Source organism: Triticum urartu, chromosome 4, assembly GCF_003073215.2.
Source record: "Triticum urartu cultivar G1812 chromosome 4, Tu2.1, whole genome shotgun sequence".
Classification (NCBI taxonomy): Eukaryota; Viridiplantae; Streptophyta; class Magnoliopsida; order Poales; family Poaceae; genus Triticum; species Triticum urartu.
In genome coordinates, this window is record NC_053025.1 from 440,207,141 (window position 1) to 440,224,536 (window position 17,396).

Genomic DNA, 17,396 nt, shown 5'->3' on the forward strand with positions numbered 1-17,396 from the left:
CCATCTCCAGCTCCACCACCATCATCATCTCCATGATCTCCATGCATGCACAGCTCGCCTCGCCGCTTTGCCGCTTTCTGACAAAATTCCGCGCCCTTTTTGTCGACGGGCACTGAAAGAGAGGAGGAGGGGAGGGAGGAGGGGCGGGGAGGAAAAGGCCCAAAGCCCCGGGTGGGTGGGCGTGCCCGAGCCGAATCTTGGCATTTCTAGGGATTCTGATGAGGCTTTACGGTCTTTTGGCTTGCCGGCGAGGGGAGCGTGTCCTTGACGAGACCGACCCGCCACCACCCTGCGGGGAGGGGGAGAGAAGCTTCGGCGCTGCTTCCTCTGCTCATTGCCGCCGCTATTTATAGCCCACGTACGTAGTACGTGGTCATCACTTGCACAGCCAGCTCAGACTCCTACGCCGCCCACGTACCTCACTCACCTCAGGTGAAGCTAGCTAGTGAAGTGAGCTTAGGCAAGTCAAGTCCGTGATGGATTTGAAGAGGGTGCTGGACATCGTGGAGGAGGAGGTGGTGGACGGCGACGAGGAGGAGCTCGCCTCCCCGGACGCCAAGCGCCGGCGAACGCTTCTCAAGTGAGTGCATTCTTGCTTCTCTACAGAATGGTGTCAGGCTTTGAGTTTGCTTGGTTCTGACGATGCTTGGCACCTTTTGCTCTGTGCAGTAGTAGCTCGATGCAGGAGGCCATTGGCGCGCAGTACATGCAGAAGCATCTGCCCAAGCTGGAGCCCTTTCTGCGCCGAGTTGTAAGCACATTTCTCTCCATGTTTGTTTACTCTGCAGAACTCGCTTCTTCGGCAGCAATGCGCTGACTCTGTTGCGGATTCAGGTGCAGGAAGAAGTGCACAATGTTCTTATCCGCCACATCGATTCGGCTCACAGGTTAGTGCCTAAATACTACTGCTGTGTTTAGTGATTCAATCTTCTGTGAACAGTTACATGCTTCATTTACATGCTATCCAAGGTTACTACTAAGCACTACTAGCGACAATATTATGAAGCAGATATAACTCTGAAGATCATTTTCACTGTTGAATTTGCAATTTTAACAAAGTCGTTGCAAATAATATGGACCTGAATATACTACCCGTAATGCTGTTGAAAATCCTTTAAATTGCCACCATATGGTTGTTACAAACATTAGGCAGTGCAGTAGCGGTAGTCCCTTTTTAAACTTTATAGGGCTGCTAATTCTACTTTGGCCGAAAGTGTTAAGTTATAGGCTCCTTCCTGTTTTTCTGGCTAAATTTCTGCTCTGCATTACTCAGGCTTCCACTTCAGTTAAAGACGAGCAGCAAAAGATACAAGCTGCAGTTCCAGGGCAACCTGCCTCAGACCCTTTTCACGGGCAACAGGGTAGAAGCAGAGAACAAGCAGCCACTTCGAATTGTTCTCACCGACGCCGTCAACAACCAGCTGATCACCTCAGGCCCCTTGTCCTCCATGAAGGTGGAGCTCCTCGTTCTCGACGGCGACTTCAACGCCGACGAGCGCCTTGAGCACACCGAAAAGGAGTTCAGCGAGAGCATAGTCTTCGAGAGAGAAGGCAAGAGGCCGCTGCTGTCCGGTGAGGTGGTCATTGTGCTCGAGAAAGGCGTGGGCTCTGTCCGCGACATCTCCTTCACGGACAACTCTAGCTGGATCAGAAGCAGGAAGTTCAGGCTCGGCGCGAGGATGTCTCGCGCCAGCTCCATCGAAGAGAGGGTGCAGGAGGCTGTCAGCAATCCCTTCCTGGTGAAGGATCACCGTGGTGAAGGTTTGTGATTATTGATACTACATATTTTAACCAAACGAAATTATTGCAATCTTTTTTTCCCTTGTAGTCTAACTGACTGGTTGAACTTTTTACTTTTCAGTGTACAAGAAGCATCACCCTCCTGCGTTGGCTGACGACGTATGGCGTTTGGAAAAGATTGGGAAAGACGGAGTTTTCCACAAGAAGCTCGCTGACTTTGGCATCCACACCGTTCAGGACTTCCTCAGGAACTTGGTGATGGATCAATATGGACTGCGCGGCGTAAGAACCTGGACTGCCTCTTTTTTACAGAGTTTCACGTACTCTACAAACTATATATTCTCATCACGTGTGCCATTTTCAGTTGCTCGGCAGTGGGATGTCGAACAAAATGTGGGAGTCAACCGTGGAGCATGCCCGGGAGTGCGTCCTGGACGACAAGCTCTACTCCTACTGCAGCGAGCACGGGATCATCCTGCTCTTCAACTGCATCCATGAAATCATCGGGGTGGTGGTCGGGAGTAACTGCTTCTCCGTGAACGCCCTCACCGCAACGCAGAAGGTACTGCACTTCATTTCGGTCTGTGTCTCTCATGAACAATATGTGGGTCGTTCGTAAACATAACAGCATCGCGTTGCATGCAGGCGCTGGTGGTGAAGCTGCAGCAGGACGCCTACAAGTTCCCCGGCCGCATCGTGGAATTCAAGGTGCAGTCGCAGAGCGCCGACCAGTCGCCGACAGCGCCGGCGCCGCCGGGTCCAGCGAGCGCGCAGATGCCGGGCATTCCTCCTCAAGGTGGTCAGTCTTCTCCCACCAGGTGTTTGTTGGTTGGTTCCGTCCTAAGGCCGTAGCCCCCCATCATCTCACTCTTACTTTTGTTTCTTGTGTCTGATCAGGCGAGGCGAACCCACAGCCACAGGACCATGGCCTGCTGCCCCTCCACGATGCCGCCCTGGGCCTGGAGGATGTTCTGCACCAGCACCACCACCGCCACCACCATAGCGAGCCCTGGATCACCAATGGCTTCGACGCGACGAGGGACCCTTTCGACATGCTGCAGTTCAGTGGGCCGTCTCAGCCGTGCGGGCTGCTGCTCTCCAGCACCGGGGCGAGGTTGTGATCCATGCAGAGCCTCGCTAGCTGTGACTAACTGTCTGCTAAGTGCTAACACGTACTCGCATGTCGTTGCTGTTTCGTGGGTTGGGGTGATGCATGCAGAGAGAGAAGGCAATAAAAGTAGGTAGCGTGATAGGATTTGTAGGACATGGGGGTCTTGTAAAATGTGATATTACAAAGGCACTAATCTGGATTTTCTCCATGCTAGGAGCCTCGATCTCCTGTATGTGTAAAAGGTGCTTGCTGCTTAGACTTTATTTGGTTGTGTGTCAATTTTTCCCAAGGCAAAGGATGCCCCACTTGTAAGTTGTAACCTTTCTCTGTCCGCAAAGGACAGTGAAATGAAATAAACTTGTAATCTTTCTCAGCGTACGGAGGACATTTAAATGAAGTAAGCCTGAAATCTTTCTTGGAAACGACCACAACGGACGTGCCTATACTTGCTTTAGCGTACGGCGCCTCGCAGCTTTGCTCTCGTCCACGTGCCCGAGGTAATCCTAAAATTATTAAGCTCCCTAGGAATAGAGGCATAGAAGAGCTCCAAAGTCTTTCTTAGAAGTGGACCCCACATGTAAGGGTATGGTAGGGTCATGGGTCCTGCATGACAGTATCGAAATCCACATCCCATTAAAGCATTTTAAAAAGAATATTAATGTATTTTTTGTGAATTTCCAAAAATGTTCACAATTTTAAAAACATTCTTGAATTAAAATAAATTTAATAAATTTTAAAATTCTTCATGATTAATAAAAAATATTTATGAGTTCTAAAAGACTGTTCATGAGTTTTATAATTGTTCATGATTTTTAGTAATAGTCAGAATTTTTTTAAATTTTTTTTAAATGTAAAAAATCATGGATTTTAAAAATATATTCACAATTTTTATATTTATTTTGAATTTTAAAAAATATTCAAGATTTTGAATTATGTTCCTGAATTTTTAAAATATTCATAAATTTATAAAAAAAATCATGAATTGTATAAAATAAAAATAAAATAAATATAAAAATGAACAGGAAAGTAAAACATGGACAAAAGGGTAGACAAAAAAATAAAAAATAAAATGAAACCTTCCTACCTCAAGGACTGTCCTACATGACCAACCCAATACAGCCCGCGGGGGTCCGTGTTTGCTCGACCGCCTCCACAGTAAGCACGGAATGTGAATTGACATAATAAGTTTTGGGAGAAAATAGGCTTAATTTCAAAACCAAAGGACGGCGTTGTAAAGCGCATGTTATCCTCTAGTAGCTATGAAGTATCAAGTTATTAGAGTGACAATTGGTACAGATAGGGTCATTGCATACGGTTTAAAACCACACGAGCAGTCATGCACATGACTGGAGAAAACATGTGAATGGGTAGTCCGCTGCACACAAATTTCTAAAACAATGTGTGTGCGATGATTAAACAAATGCACATGGTCGAAAAATAAGCAAACATTTGTGACCAGGGATCTATCGCTTACATGTGTGTGATTGTTTGGACCATTACACACGATCACGAAAGGGGAAACGTTTGTGATTTAGGTCCTATTGGACACGGTTCAGAACACCTAAATGTGTGAGATTGTTTCAACCCCCACACACGCTTCATCTAAGTCTATGATGGTTCATTCCATTGTGCGTGTTGACCTTCTACTTTATGAGTGAGATTGCGTTTAGCATCGGACAAGGTTGATTTAAAGCTCATGTGTGGGACTAGGAGCTATCGCACACCATCCAAAATCATTTCGGGGGGGGGGGGGGGGGGTGATCTGTTGTAGAGTCCAAGCACACTTGTTTCGTTGTTCCATACCATGTGCGATGATTGTGCAAACGCATACAATTTGATTCTCGACAACGTGTTTCTTATCCTATCATACACACTCACTTGTAGAGAACCGTGTGCGATTTAACTAAGCACAGCCAAATAAGATTGTCAAATTGAAATAGTTATACAAAAAGAAAATTCGCGAGAATATGCACAAATATTGCCCACGTTATTGTAGGATTGAAAGGCGTCTAGAGGGGTGATGGATAGAGATTAGCAAGGACCAATTAGCGATTATAATGTTTCATAACTTTTAGGTAGATTTTGGCATCAGCTAAATAGCAACAAGTATAGCCTACACATGCATATCTAGAGTATGGGCAGTGAAAAATAACAATCATGCAAATGTTAGTAGTTAGGTACTAGAGTTTGAGATTCGAAAACAAAGGTTGACCGGGAAGATTTTTGGCCCGTGGTTCCGATATATGGTGCTATCATACGTCCATGTTGATAGTGGCTTCAATCTCCCGGATCAATGATCTCAGGGATAACGGTTGCGAGATTCCACGAGGGAATCGAATCCATAAAGGGCTCCACCCACAAAGGGTCCACGAAGAAGCAACTTTGCATATCCCATCATGGCTTACGCCCAAGAGGGACTAGCCTCATTTCGGGTAGATCTTCACGAAGTAGGTGATCTTCTTGCCCTCACAAATTTCTTGGTTTCTTCACGAGATTTGAAGACTCGCAAGAACACCTAGTCAATCTAGGAGGCGCCACCCTCTAAAAAGTAATAGGTGGGTTTGTTGATGATGTACTTATTGCTCTTGTGCTTCAAAAGATAATCTCCTCAACACTCAAACACTCTTTCACGGATTTTGGCCTTGGGACGGGAGAGGGTTTGGGTAGAAAGCAATGAGATGACTAGAAGTCAAGGTTCTATGGCTGGAGTGGAACCCCTGTGATCTCAACAGAAGGATGCGGAAATCTCTCTCAGAAATATGGGTATGGAATGTTTATGCTTCCCTCTAGTTGCTCTTTGAGAGTTTGGTGGAGTGGGTGGGGTATAGCAGCACCAAATCCAACCATTACACATCTTTATGCACTATTCAGTGGGACCGGGTGAAACCACTCGGTGAGACCAATCAGTACAAAAGGTTTGAACTTTAGGCGTTTTCAATCAATGAGACAGGGTGAAAACGTTTGGTGGCTCTGAGTTGTGATGACCTAAGCACCTTCCATACTTCAGTGTCACCGACTGAAACCGCTCGGAAATTCCGAATGAATTTCAGTTGAAAACAGAAGGTTGGCAAGTGCTCTTCGTGGGAGTGAAGTGTCAACTCGGTGGAACCGAAGTTCTAGGGTTTAGGCAACGACTATGTCATGAATGGCTCAATGACTCTAGGTGTGTCTCTTTCAGTGAGCCTGAGTTTCACTTAGGGTTTGTGACATAGTAGAATGTGAGAATTTGAATGAGGCTTTTGGAGCTTGATGTCTAAGCGCTTGAGTAGTGAGTCCATGATCACAACTTCATCCCCTTTCGATATGGCATACCTATGGACTCAGTGTGATCTTGGATCGCTGAAACATAAAATGGAGTCTTGGGGCTTGGCCAACACTTGTACTTAGTATCTTGAGGGGTCCACATTCACTTTCCAAAGTTTTGCCTAAGTTGAACTTCCTGAAATACTCTCAAGGAAAACATTAGTCCAACAATATGTGTGTTGACATGAATTACCGAACGATCAAGGGGGTGAATGTGCTTTTAACCTCTCCCTTTTTTGTAATTGATGACAACATAAATCAAAGCTGTAATGAAGAAATATTAATTGAAGAACAATATGAAGTTTTGACAAACCTGAGATATATAGGAGCTCCCCCTAAGATTAGGCATATTTAGAATTTTTCTTTTGAAATGCAAATGCACAATTGAATAGGTACCGGAGACTCTTCTATATCACATGAATCTTGGTGGAGTGCATCAGAGCATAGGGACATGAATCCTAGCTAAATACATATATTTACAACAAGAAAGAGATGACATTAAAGTGAAAGATACACACACAAAACTGAAATACCAAGCAGAGATTCATGAAGAGATAAACTTGTGAAAATAAGGTCAGAAAACACAAGGATCTCACTGAGAACATGAAAAGTACTGCAATTAACTAAGATAGGGAAGACATGCATAAGAATGAGTACTACTTGTATGAAATTTAATATTTCCAAAGAATTTGACTAAAACAAATTCAATAGGATCTTAATAAGATCCACCCCCACCCCCCTCCTATTGGATTTCTTCTCCCCGTGTATCATGAGACTTTTATTGGGAGTAGGTTTATGAGGTAAGAGAAAATCTTGATAAATATCAAATAACAATTTCAATACCAGTTTCTCCCGATGTGCATATCACTTTTAATAGATAAGTTCTCACCCCTTTAGATATAAGCTTTGATGTGCATATCTCTTTCCCTTTGACATCAATTTCCAAGAAGGGTTAAGTCCTCTTGTTTGTATATGTCAAATGGTAAGGATTATAAATTTGCACAAGAAGTGTCATGGTAATTTGGAGAGTTTGTAATAGAGGGTCATTGAGTAAAGCCCGGAAAGTATAATTAAGTATAATTCAATAGAAAACGTTTGGCAAACTTTCTCTTATATGTGCAGTTTGGAGTCTCCAAGCAGAATCAATTGGATTTTTCGATGGCTAGTTAATGATAAGGAACATGCTTCGATGTTACCTTAGCATTTTTCGTCGGTCTGACCGACGTGCCATGGAATAGTCGATTGAATATTTCGGTTTCACCAAGTGAGTGAGTTTCATTCGGTATGACCGAGAATTAAGATTGTAGAAGGTTCAACTCTGGTGTCTCTGAAATTTTTCCTTTTGAAGGGACTGATTACACTTAGATAGGGGAGGGAGGGGGGGTTTGTACTGTCACCGGCGCCAGGCGCCAAATAGGGTTTGGGACTTCCCTGTTTAGATTACAGTTCTTTATTTGCTCAAAAAGAACAGCTGAGGGAACTAGGTTTGAAAAAAAAACAGCTCAAGGAAGTAAGCCTGTAATTCTTTGCTGATATGGGCATAGCTGGCAGCGGCAGCGGCAGCTCTATAAATTAACATGACGATATTTGGATGCTTCAGTGCTCAAGGCCAGGAACGGGCACTTCAACAAAAAGGAAGAAAGCGATCTACCATATGTCAATATTCGTAGTATGCTTTCTGTTATCCTCACCTTGCAGTCGGAACGAGATCCTCTGACTCAAGGGAAGTTAGTATACGGGAAAATATCTGGTGCTAACTTGCCTTCTCTATTTTAAACATGAAGGCCATTGTACCTACCTAACTTGCCTCCTAAATGTCAGAGGATCCACAGTCATCAGAACACAGCGGGAAACAATTGTACATCATTTGGATTATGAGATCAATCAATCTCCAGTCAAGAGTTTTATCTTACCGCCAGACAAGTTGCGCCGTTGTCTCCCTGCTGATCAGATTTAGTAGTGAAATTACATGACAAGCGCAACAAAAACCAACCCAGAATGCAGTAGTAGCTTCGATAAGGATAGCATCAAACATTAGTCAGTTCGGTTCCATACAAGGTACATTTCAGAGCAGCAACGAGGAGCTTTGCCGTCGCTTCCTGAAACAGTTTTAAGCTAGTCATTTCACTTCACAGACTAAGGTACACAGAAAAACCTAGTGCTGAATTTCTGGGAGCCATCTTCTCAGAGCAAATGGAAATTTCATCAGCGCTCCTGATAGACAACAAGCTTGTTAGTGGCCCAATTTGTTCAGTTCAGGCCAGAACACAGTTAGTTTCACCCAAATAATTCTTCGATCCAGTGACAAACAGTTTATTCTCCCCTCTCTTCACATAGAGCAGAAAAACTGAACCAGAATACTAGTTCTCATGGACGAGCACCAGTCAGTGCTACTGGTACTTTCAAGTGCATGCAGTCGAGCGATTAGATCTTTTACCTTCCATTGCATCCTTCTTTTTTCTACAACCGGAACAAAGATAAGGACAGCTCGATGGTGTTGACGGGGCAGAGCAGTAACCTCCCCCATTATCTGTTATTAAATCTTCGAATGGCACTTGGTCCACTTGACAGATCGCACAGCGAAATGGGGGCAAATTTGCTTTTGACAGGGAATTCCTACCCAACCTGCAAAAGCCAGGGGACAAGATGTTACTATGCTGTCAAAAGGCTTAAAATGAACACGGTGAAGTAGAATACCAGATGGCATTCCTCAAACAAACAAAATGTCAATCAGCAATATATCTCAACAGCCAAGTGGACAAACTGATAAGAGAAGCATGTAATGACTGAGGCCATTAATTTATTATACAGCAGATTGTATATGGCTAGATGCTGCGGTGGAGGTTGATTCCTCTTCCCAGATCTGGTCGGGGCCTGGTAGCGGCCGGCAGCATCCCGGTCCGATGCGCATCGGGCGTGCGGCAGCAGGACTCGGCGGCCAGCGAGGGTTGGATCCCGGGGCGGCGGCCCCGGACGTCGGAGGACTGTGTCGGCGGCTGTGGACTCGCGACGGGCGGCGGCCGCGGTGGTGGACGATCCGTGCACAAGACGCTTGATGGAGGCCATTGGAACAGATCTGGGTGAAGACCTGCTCGCGGTTGCTGCCGAGGCCGGCGATGGCGGCACTATTTGGTGTCGTTCCCTTGTTGAAGGCATCGCTGTTGAGAAGTTCCAAGCCACTATCTGCTACCTCCGGGGGAAACCCTAGATCAGTAGATCGGATGACGGCGGCATTATTGTGTCGTTTACCTCTTGGGGCGTCATTCTTGGAGGTGTACACGGGCTCGAGGGACCAGTGGACGGAAGAATTGGTGGAGCGGTGATTCATCCTGCACATTAATGGTGACGATTCTCGGTGGCGTGGCGCAGTGGAGACTCGGCGCCCGATGTGTGGCGTGGGACTCGCGCAGGAGGGTGACGTTATCAGGCGTCGTGGTGGTGTCGATGGCAGAGAGACCGGGCAAGGTGGTGTAGCAGTACAGCACTGAAGATGGACTGGAGGCAGGTGGATGCGGCGGCCTCATACCCGGCAGGCGTCCTGGTTGAGAAGTGCGCCGGACTGGTAGGTGCCCCATACCCGGCAGGCGTCCTGGTTGGGACCTCAGGTCTTAGATGTTTAGGTTTGGCTGCGATGTATGTTTGGTATTAGGCCCAGACTATCAGCGCCCCTTCATCAATTGGATAGGAGTAGCGACAATTGTTGCTTAGATGGTGGCTTTAGTCTTACTGTTGTATGACTTTGTAAGGTCTTGTGAGAATAATTAATAAAGTGGCCGTATGCATCGCCCAGATGCAGAGGCCGGGGGTCCTCCTCCTTTTCTAAAAAAAAAAGCAGATTGTATATGGAAGAGCCAAAGTGAGATGCTCCTAGCGGCAGATGAAGTTTGCTCATTCCAGTGCTAACCATTCTTGAAAACCTGATCTTCTACTGACAATGAGAAAAGTAGGGTCCGTATTCAGGCGCTGTAGCGGCATACAAGATAAGAATCCTATCTTTCCAGACCACCTACTAGTCTAAAGAAGTACTACTGCAAGAGAAATGCAAACTAACAAAGGTGATATTCTAACATTACCTATGTTCCGTTACTAGAAGAAGCACAACAACTCAATAAATGACTACACAAATAGAAGTCATCTCAAAATCCTCGTTGTCCATCTCCAGTCAGAATGTGACGAGCAAAATATTTTTCGTGTATTACTTGGCTCTTTTGACCTTGGTCTACATTCTAATTTTCAACTAGACGGCATATTTAAGTAATGTTTAAAGGACGATGCCACCACAAGAGAAATGGACAATGCCACCACAAAGAACAGAAAACAGTCACCATTTGCGTGAATACATATCTGGCAAGTACACCAGCTATATGCACCTAACCAAGAGAGTGGAAAAATAGGTCCAGTAATTCAACAGCACCAAACATAAAGGCATGTCTGGTACCCAGGACATGGTACATAAGACCAATTCATGGAGAGCTTGTGCAATGTTGCTTTACTACTTTTCATGAAATATTAAATACAGTAGCTACAGATGATTGAACAACTGACGCCCAAAAAAAAAAAGACTACCAGTGCTAATCCAGAAACGTTCAGTTAGGGGGTGGATACAACCACTTGTTCTTCACCATCCAAAAGATGTATTGTATATCATCAAACTAAACCAGGGATAAGGAGATAAAAGTGAAGCAAAAGGAAATTATCCAATGACAAACACAAAATTCACATATGACAAATAAATGCACGACTAAAAACCATGTACTTTACTGATATGCATAGTATATAAAACAATATGAAGTGTAAGAGAAAAATAAGAACATGCCTTTCTTCCAACAATGCAGAGCCTTCTTCAAATAATTCCTCCACAAATCCAAATGAAGCAGACTTCTTTTTGTCACCAAGCTTTCCAACAGAGCTATGGGACCTCCTACCAAAAAGAAGAAACCTCAACTTGTTCTGATTTTGCTTTGGAGACGATGGTGGCGGTGTTGAACAATGATCAGATGGGATGATATCAACAACTACACAAGTTGTATCATCTTTCAATCCAGTTGTCTTTAGAGCTTGCTGTACAAGCAAAATTGATCTCAGTTAGATGGTCAAGACAATCAAGCATACTGCAGAAAGTATGGGACAATTTAACAACTGCAGTGAAATGCATACTGACCTTAACAACAAGCTTTGCGGCCAATTCTGCAGGCAAGCCTCTGCACGCCTGCGCTGCAATCTCTGAGGACACTGCATCCCATATTCCATCTGATGCAATTATTAGCCTTCCTCCAGCACTAGAGAGCTATGGCAAACCCAAAACACACATGTCAGTCAAGATACACTAGAATAAGGTACGCTCATGGCATTTGATCAAACTTCCAAAATTCACCTTCACTTGCTTGACATGTGGAATTGGCACGATGAACTCCCCAACATCGGTATCCCCAATTGATCTTGAAAGGCACAGTCCACCTGGCCAGCATCGGAGAGGGCCAACCTATATAAAAATAAACATAACAATTTACCCCCAAAGTTTATATCCAAATATGCAGTTGCATCCCCAAACTGATCCCAGTAGAGCGGTACCTGCTGCCCACCGCAAAGGTTCAGCCGGCTGACCTCCCCTCCACTCGCCGTGACACGCTCCCGCTCCTCTACATTCTCCTCTAGCCTGTGGTCAACGGTTAGCAGAGAGACCACACCACCTTGAGTGTCAAGGATGCACCTGGAGTCTCCGACTGACGCCACAGTCACGGTGAACCCATCGATGACGACCAACGTCGCCGTCGTCCCTGACATTTCCCCTGCACCAATTCCCAGAGTTAACAACATCTTAGTGATGAGATTCGCCGGGGAATATAATGGCATTGCAAGGACCTCTCTCTGAGTCTCACCCTTGCGCTGGAAGTCAATATCTGTCTTGACGAAGCCTGCCACAAGCGCGCGCGGCAGCACCTGCAGCCAGTCCTCGCGGCTGATACCCTGCGGCACGGCGCTCATCACGTCGTCGAGCAAGTGCTCCTTGCTGAACACCGCCGCCGACACGCCATTGTGGCCGTCGAACACCTACAGTCAGCAGATCCGAGAAACAAACACGCCCTCACATGGCCGAACCCGAGAGAGAAAAAACAAAAGGGGGCCTGCGAATAAGACAGTGCGCGTACGGCGAAGACGGAAAAGGCCGAGGAAGGGTCGCCGGGGACGCGGAGGCAGTCGGGCTTGACCAGGAAGTAGTCCTCGCCGCGCTTGGCGAAGCCGGAGTGGCCGTACCGCACGAGCGGGCGCTCGGAGCCGCCGCCGCGGAGCTCGCGGCCGATCAGCGTCGCCAGAGGCAGCGCCGGGGGCAGCGTCTCCTCATTGGAGGCGCTCTCCATCACAGCCCCCTGCTGCGGTCCTAGCGAAGAAGCGTCTTCCCAAGAACCCGCTCGAATGGCGCCATTTCTTGCGGGGAAAAGCTCTGGTCGGCGGCCCCGGCGGGGAAGGCTCCGAGCTGGATCTGAGACGACGCGACGGGTCCTCGTATTCCCGGGCCGGCGTCGCAATGCGGGCGGCGGCGAGCTGGGGTTTGGGGAATTCGGTGAAGGGAGTAAAGGCAGAAGGGACAGAGGAAGTCCGCCGACTCTAGAGTGACAAGGTGGAGAGGAGTAGAGTATTATGATTTGGAGAAATAGTGGGGGGTTTGGTTTGGTCCAAATTATTCAAGCTAAAAAAAACTTACTAAAATGAAGAGTACTTGCAAGCTTTTTATAAATAAATAAAGAGTAGTGGGATGGCTAGCCCAGTTGGGCTACCTAGGACTAGTGCTGATTAGCTTAGCTATAGGAGGTCAATGGTGGTTTACAGCTTTAGATTAAGAAACATGTGTCTGCCTGGATTTGCTCCGCTTGTCGTACCGTCGAGTGTGTATGTCTTTTTTCTCTGCGGAACCATGTTGCCGGCTAAACTGGATGTCATGTTGACCATCGATGGTTTTGGTGTGAAGTCATGGACCCATGTGCTATTATTGCAAATCTTCAGATTCTCGCTAAATATACTTCTTCTGTTTTCTGAATAGGGTGCATATACATATTTTGTTGTTCAGGCCATACCGGGCCAAACGGGTCGGCACGGCTCGGCCCGCGGTAAACGTGCCTAGCACGACACGGCCCGTGACGGCACGACTAATAGCCAGGCCGTGTCGTACCGGCCCACGGGCGGGAGGTCCCAACCTAGGCACGGCCCAGCTACTAATCGAGCCGGTCCACTAGCACGCCAGGCCCGCTAGTTCGTCTGCTATTTGACGCACTGGGCGTTTTTAGCCTATTTTTACCTGTTGAGTCATATATAGATGTATAAAAAAACATAATCGGATCGTGTCGTGCCGGCCCGCGTGCTCAAGCTAGCAGCCCAAGCATGGCCCAGGGCATGTCGCGTGCCGGGCCCGGCCCGTTTAGCCCGTGCCGTGTCTGGCCCATGGCGGGCCGTGCCGGCGTGCTCACGGGTCGGCCTGGTTAACCCGACCCATTTGGCCAGCTATAGTTTAGGCATGGTCATCAATCTACTATGAGCATGTTTGGTTGCTTGTATCTTTTTTCTCCTTCATATGTGTCTCACCTGGGACATTCAAATACTTGTGTTGATGGACTGCGTGATATTTGGTTGCGTAAATTTGGCCAGGTCTGCTTACTTTGTACCCCATGTGATGATCTTATCATATATACCTTACATACTATCAGAACAATCACGTAAATAAAACCGTGTTACAATCATCTCACACGGCCCAAACTGAACATGAGACTTGACTGCTTCAACATTGCTTTTCCATTTGAGCACAAACTTGGAATAAGCATACTGTGCCTTCTATCTACTCTTAGACCCTTTGAAGAAGTTGACTGTGTAATGAGGCACTTATTCTTGGTTGTTTGTCATGAACTATAAACCCCTAGAACATTCCCTCTCTACACCACATACCACTTCACCTAGCATTGACAAAAGAGTAACAATTCAAGCAACAAGCAAAGGAATACACTACACATGGAACAAAAAAAACTTATGCATGCACCATCATATACCCAAAAGGCAAAACAACTTCATCATAACTACTATTGTTACATCTTACCACCACATCCAAAAAGAGGGTGTAACTGTTGGAAATATGCCCTAGAGGCAACAATATTTGTATTATTATATTTCGATATTCACAACTAAGAGTTTATATTTCATGCTATAACTGCTATGATCCTAGAATATGTGATTCAGTGGAAAACTCATATGCACGTGTGGAATGATAAATGGTTAAATAAAAGGTTCCTAGTCTTGCCTCTGGGACTAACTCAAGTGTTGTGGGTATACCTGGCCATACCTCGGGCCGGGCCTAGCCAAGCCCGACGCAAAAAACCTAGGCCCGAGCCCGGCCTGGCCCGGCCATCGGGCCTGTTTTCTGGGCCCGAGCCCGGCCCGAACATGTAAAAGCCCGTCGGTCTCCGTGCCGGCCCGGCCCGACCTTCAGAAAAGTGCAAAAAGACGGGCCCGGGCCTGGCCCGAGCCCGGCTCGGGAGCATCGTCGGGCCGGACCGGGTCGGGCTTTTTCGGGCTGGGCCGGGCTGGCCGGGCCGGGCTTCCCATGGCCAGGTATGGTTGTGGGTGATCACGTTTTCCGGACCTTAGGATAGCATTAAGTGTAAATATAGTCCTAAAACAGCATTGAGATTATGACGTTGGAAAAATGATCATATTGAATCGACCCAAACTTGTTTGTTTTGAATTGAGTTAATATCGCCTGTATTCAATTGTAATAACACGGAGTGTTAACATGTGATTTTGCTCCTTAGACCATGAGAGTATCATGGTCACTTCTTACCATGCGGTGGGCTTTGGGGTTTCTCAAACGTCACATGTAACACGATGATCATAACGACAACTTACAAGTTCATCGGAAAGTTTGACAAGTGGACGGATAGCTCAAGAGTGGGATTTGCTCCTCCAACAATGGGGAGATATTCTTAGGGGCCTCTCGGTGTGACTACATCCATCATCGTATGGCCAGAGACAGGTGACTATGTCACGGGGATGCCGGAACACATTAATGAGAAAGAAGAACAAAACCGGTAACGGGGGCAATGGTATAGTGAGCATGGTGATGACTCAGGAGGATAACCAATGCAAAGCGGGTTTTGTAAAGTATCGCGAAGCAAAGGGAACATCACATGATAACCTAAGATTCACTCGAATATCATTCGTGTACTCATAGGGACCGATATGGACTTCCACGGTCCTGCTGCCGGTCATTGAATGAACTGTTTCGTTCATGTCTATGAGTTACCGAACCTACGGGGTCACAAACTTAAGGAAATCATGATATTTTGAGTGTTAGTAGGACAGGAGTGATGATAATATATTTTTGGAATTGTTTCATTAATATTTAGAATAGTTTTGAGAGGATCCGAAAGCGTTTCGGGGTCACCCGAAGGGTTTCGGTGAATATCGGGTAATATCAGGTATTACCGATATATTATTGAAGGAAATATGCCCTAGAGGCAATAATAAAGGTATTATTTATTTCCTTATATCATGGTAAATTTTTATTATTCATGCTAGAATTGTATTAACCGGAAACATGATACATGTGTGAATACATAGGCAAACAGAGTGTCACTAGTATGCCTCTACTTGACTAGCTCGTTGATCAAAGATGGTTATGTTTTGCTATCCATAGACAAAGAGTTGTCATTTGATTAACGGGATCACATCATTAGGAGAATGATGTGATTGACTTGACCCATTCCGTTAGCTTAGCACTTGATCGTTTAGTTTGTTGCTATTGCTTTCTACATGACTTATACATGTTCCTGTGACTATGAGATTATGCAACTCCCGTTTACCGGAGGAACACTTTGTGTGCTACCAAACGTCACAACGTAACTGGGTGATTATAAAGGTGCTCTACAGGTGTCTCCGAAGGTACTTGTTGGGTTGGTGTATTTCGAGATTAGGATTTGTCACTCCGATTGTCGGAGAGGTATCTCTGGGCCCACTCGGTAATACACATCACTTAAGCCTTGCAAGCATTGCAACTAATGAGTTAGTTGCGGGATGATGTATTACGGAACGAGTAAAGAGACTTGCCGGTAACGAGATTGAACTAGATATTGAGATACCGACGATCGAATCTCGGGCAAGTAACATACCGATGACAAAGGGAACGACGTATGTTGTTATGCGGTTTGACCGATAAAGATCTTCGTAGAATATGTAGGAGCCAATATGAGCATCCAGGTTCCGCTATTGGTTATTTACCGGAGACGTATCTCGGTCATGTCTACATAGTTCTCGAACCCGTAGGGTCCGCACGCTTAAAGTTCGATGACAGTTATATTATGAGTTTATGTGTTTTGATGTACCGAAGGTAGTTCGGAGTCCCGGATGAGATCGGGGACATGACGAGGAGTCTCGAAATGGTCGAAACGTAAAGATCGATATATTGGACGACTATATTCGGACATCGGAAAGGTTCTGAGTGGTTCGGGTATTTTTCGAAGTACCGGGGAGTTACGGGAATACGGGGGAAGAAGTATATGAGCCTTATTGGGTTTTAGGAGAGAGAGAGAGGCAGGCCGCGCGCCCCTCCAATGACTAGTCCGAATTGGACTAGGGGGAGGGGCGGCGCCCCCTCCTTCCTTCTCTTCCCTCTCCCCCTTCCTTGTCTCCCACTCCTACTACTTGGAAGGGGAGGAATCCTACTCCCGGTGGGAGTAGGACTCCTCCAGGGCGCGCCATAGGGGCCGGCCCTCTCCCCCCCCCTCCACTCCTTTATATACGTGGCCAGGGGGCACCCCATAGAGACAACAATTGATCTCTTGGATCTTTTAGCCGTGTGCGGTGCCCCTCTCCACCATAGTCCACCTTGATAATATCGTAGCGGTGCTTAGGCGAAGCCCTGCGATGGTAGACCATCAACATAGTCACCACGCCGTTGTGCTGACGGAACTCTCCCTCAAAGCTCGGCTGGATCGGATTTCAAGGGACGTCATCGAGCTGAACGTGTGCTGAACTCGGAGGTGCCATGCGTTCGGTACTTGGATCGGTTGGATCGTGAAGACGTACGACTACACCAACCGTGTTGTGCTAACGCTTCCGCTTACGGTCTACGAGGGTACATGGACGATACTCTTCCCTCTCGTTGCTATGCATCACCATGATCTTGCGTGTGCGTAGGAATTTTTTTGAAATTACTACGTTTCCCAACAGTGGCATCCGAGCCAGGTTTTATGCGTTGATG

At 46.4% G+C, this 17,396-nt stretch overlaps 2 protein-coding genes across 6 annotated transcripts; one reads left to right on the forward strand and one right to left on the reverse strand.

The window, feature by feature from the left end:
- Positions 1-364: 364 nt before the first annotated feature.
- On the forward strand, positions 365-3,224 carry LOC125553918 (calmodulin-binding protein 60 B-like). 4 transcript variants are annotated; one of them, XM_048717568.1, is made up of 8 exons: positions 365-580; positions 673-751; positions 835-887; positions 1,274-1,761; positions 1,862-2,022; positions 2,105-2,302; positions 2,386-2,539; positions 2,638-3,224. In XM_048717568.1, the coding sequence occupies exons 1-8, from the start codon at positions 477-479 to the stop codon at positions 2,859-2,861; spliced, it is 1,461 nt and encodes a 486-aa protein (XP_048573525.1). In that variant the 5' UTR covers positions 365-476; the 3' UTR covers positions 2,862-3,224. The 4 variants fall into 4 exon arrangements, with proteins under 4 accessions (XP_048573525.1, XP_048573527.1, XP_048573523.1 ...); XM_048717570.1 differs by having other exon boundaries at positions 366-580; positions 670-751; positions 2,386-2,558; XM_048717566.1 differs by having other exon boundaries at positions 366-580; positions 670-751.
- Positions 3,225-8,165: 4,941 nt separating this feature from the next.
- On the reverse strand, positions 8,166-12,804 carry LOC125551934 (probable protein phosphatase 2C 33). Of its 2 annotated transcripts, XM_048715348.1 has the most exons (7): positions 12,304-12,802; positions 12,034-12,205; positions 11,726-11,943; positions 11,529-11,636; positions 11,316-11,441; positions 10,971-11,215; positions 8,166-8,779 (listed from the first exon to the last, which is right to left on the reverse strand). In XM_048715348.1, exons 1-7 carry the CDS (start codon positions 12,511-12,513, stop codon positions 8,557-8,559), a joined length of 1,302 nt encoding a protein of 433 aa, XP_048571305.1. In that variant the 5' UTR covers positions 12,514-12,802; the 3' UTR covers positions 8,166-8,556. The 2 variants fall into 2 exon arrangements, with proteins under 2 accessions (XP_048571305.1, XP_048571304.1); XM_048715347.1 differs by having other exon boundaries at positions 11,726-12,205; positions 12,304-12,804.
- Positions 12,805-17,396: the final 4,592 nt, after the last annotated feature.

What these genes read in the sequence shown, in the direction of transcription:
- LOC125551934 (XM_048715347.1), bottom strand. Translation starts at nt 12,513, where the DNA reads ATGGAGAGCGCCTCCAATGAGGAGACGCTGCCCCCGGCGCTGCCTCTG. An exon ending in ACCTTTGCGGTGGGCAGCAG is followed by an intron (nt 11,637 to 11,725) that starts GTACCGCTCTAC and finishes ATTTTTATATAG; the next exon opens with GTTGGCCCTCTCCGATGCTG. An exon ending in CCGCAAAGCTTGTTGTTAAG is followed by an intron (nt 11,216 to 11,315) that starts GTCAGTATGCAT and finishes TTGCTTGTACAG; the next exon opens with CAAGCTCTAAAGACAACTGG.
- LOC125553918 (XM_048717566.1), top strand. Translation starts at nt 477, where the DNA reads ATGGATTTGAAGAGGGTGCTGGACATCGTGGAGGAGGAGGTGGTGGAC. An exon ending in AGCCCTTTCTGCGCCGAGTT is followed by an intron (nt 752 to 834) that starts GTAAGCACATTT and finishes TTGCGGATTCAG; the next exon opens with GTGCAGGAAGAAGTGCACAA. An exon ending in GGGCATTCCTCCTCAAGGTG is followed by an intron (nt 2,540 to 2,637) that starts GTCAGTCTTCTC and finishes GTGTCTGATCAG; the next exon opens with GCGAGGCGAACCCACAGCCA.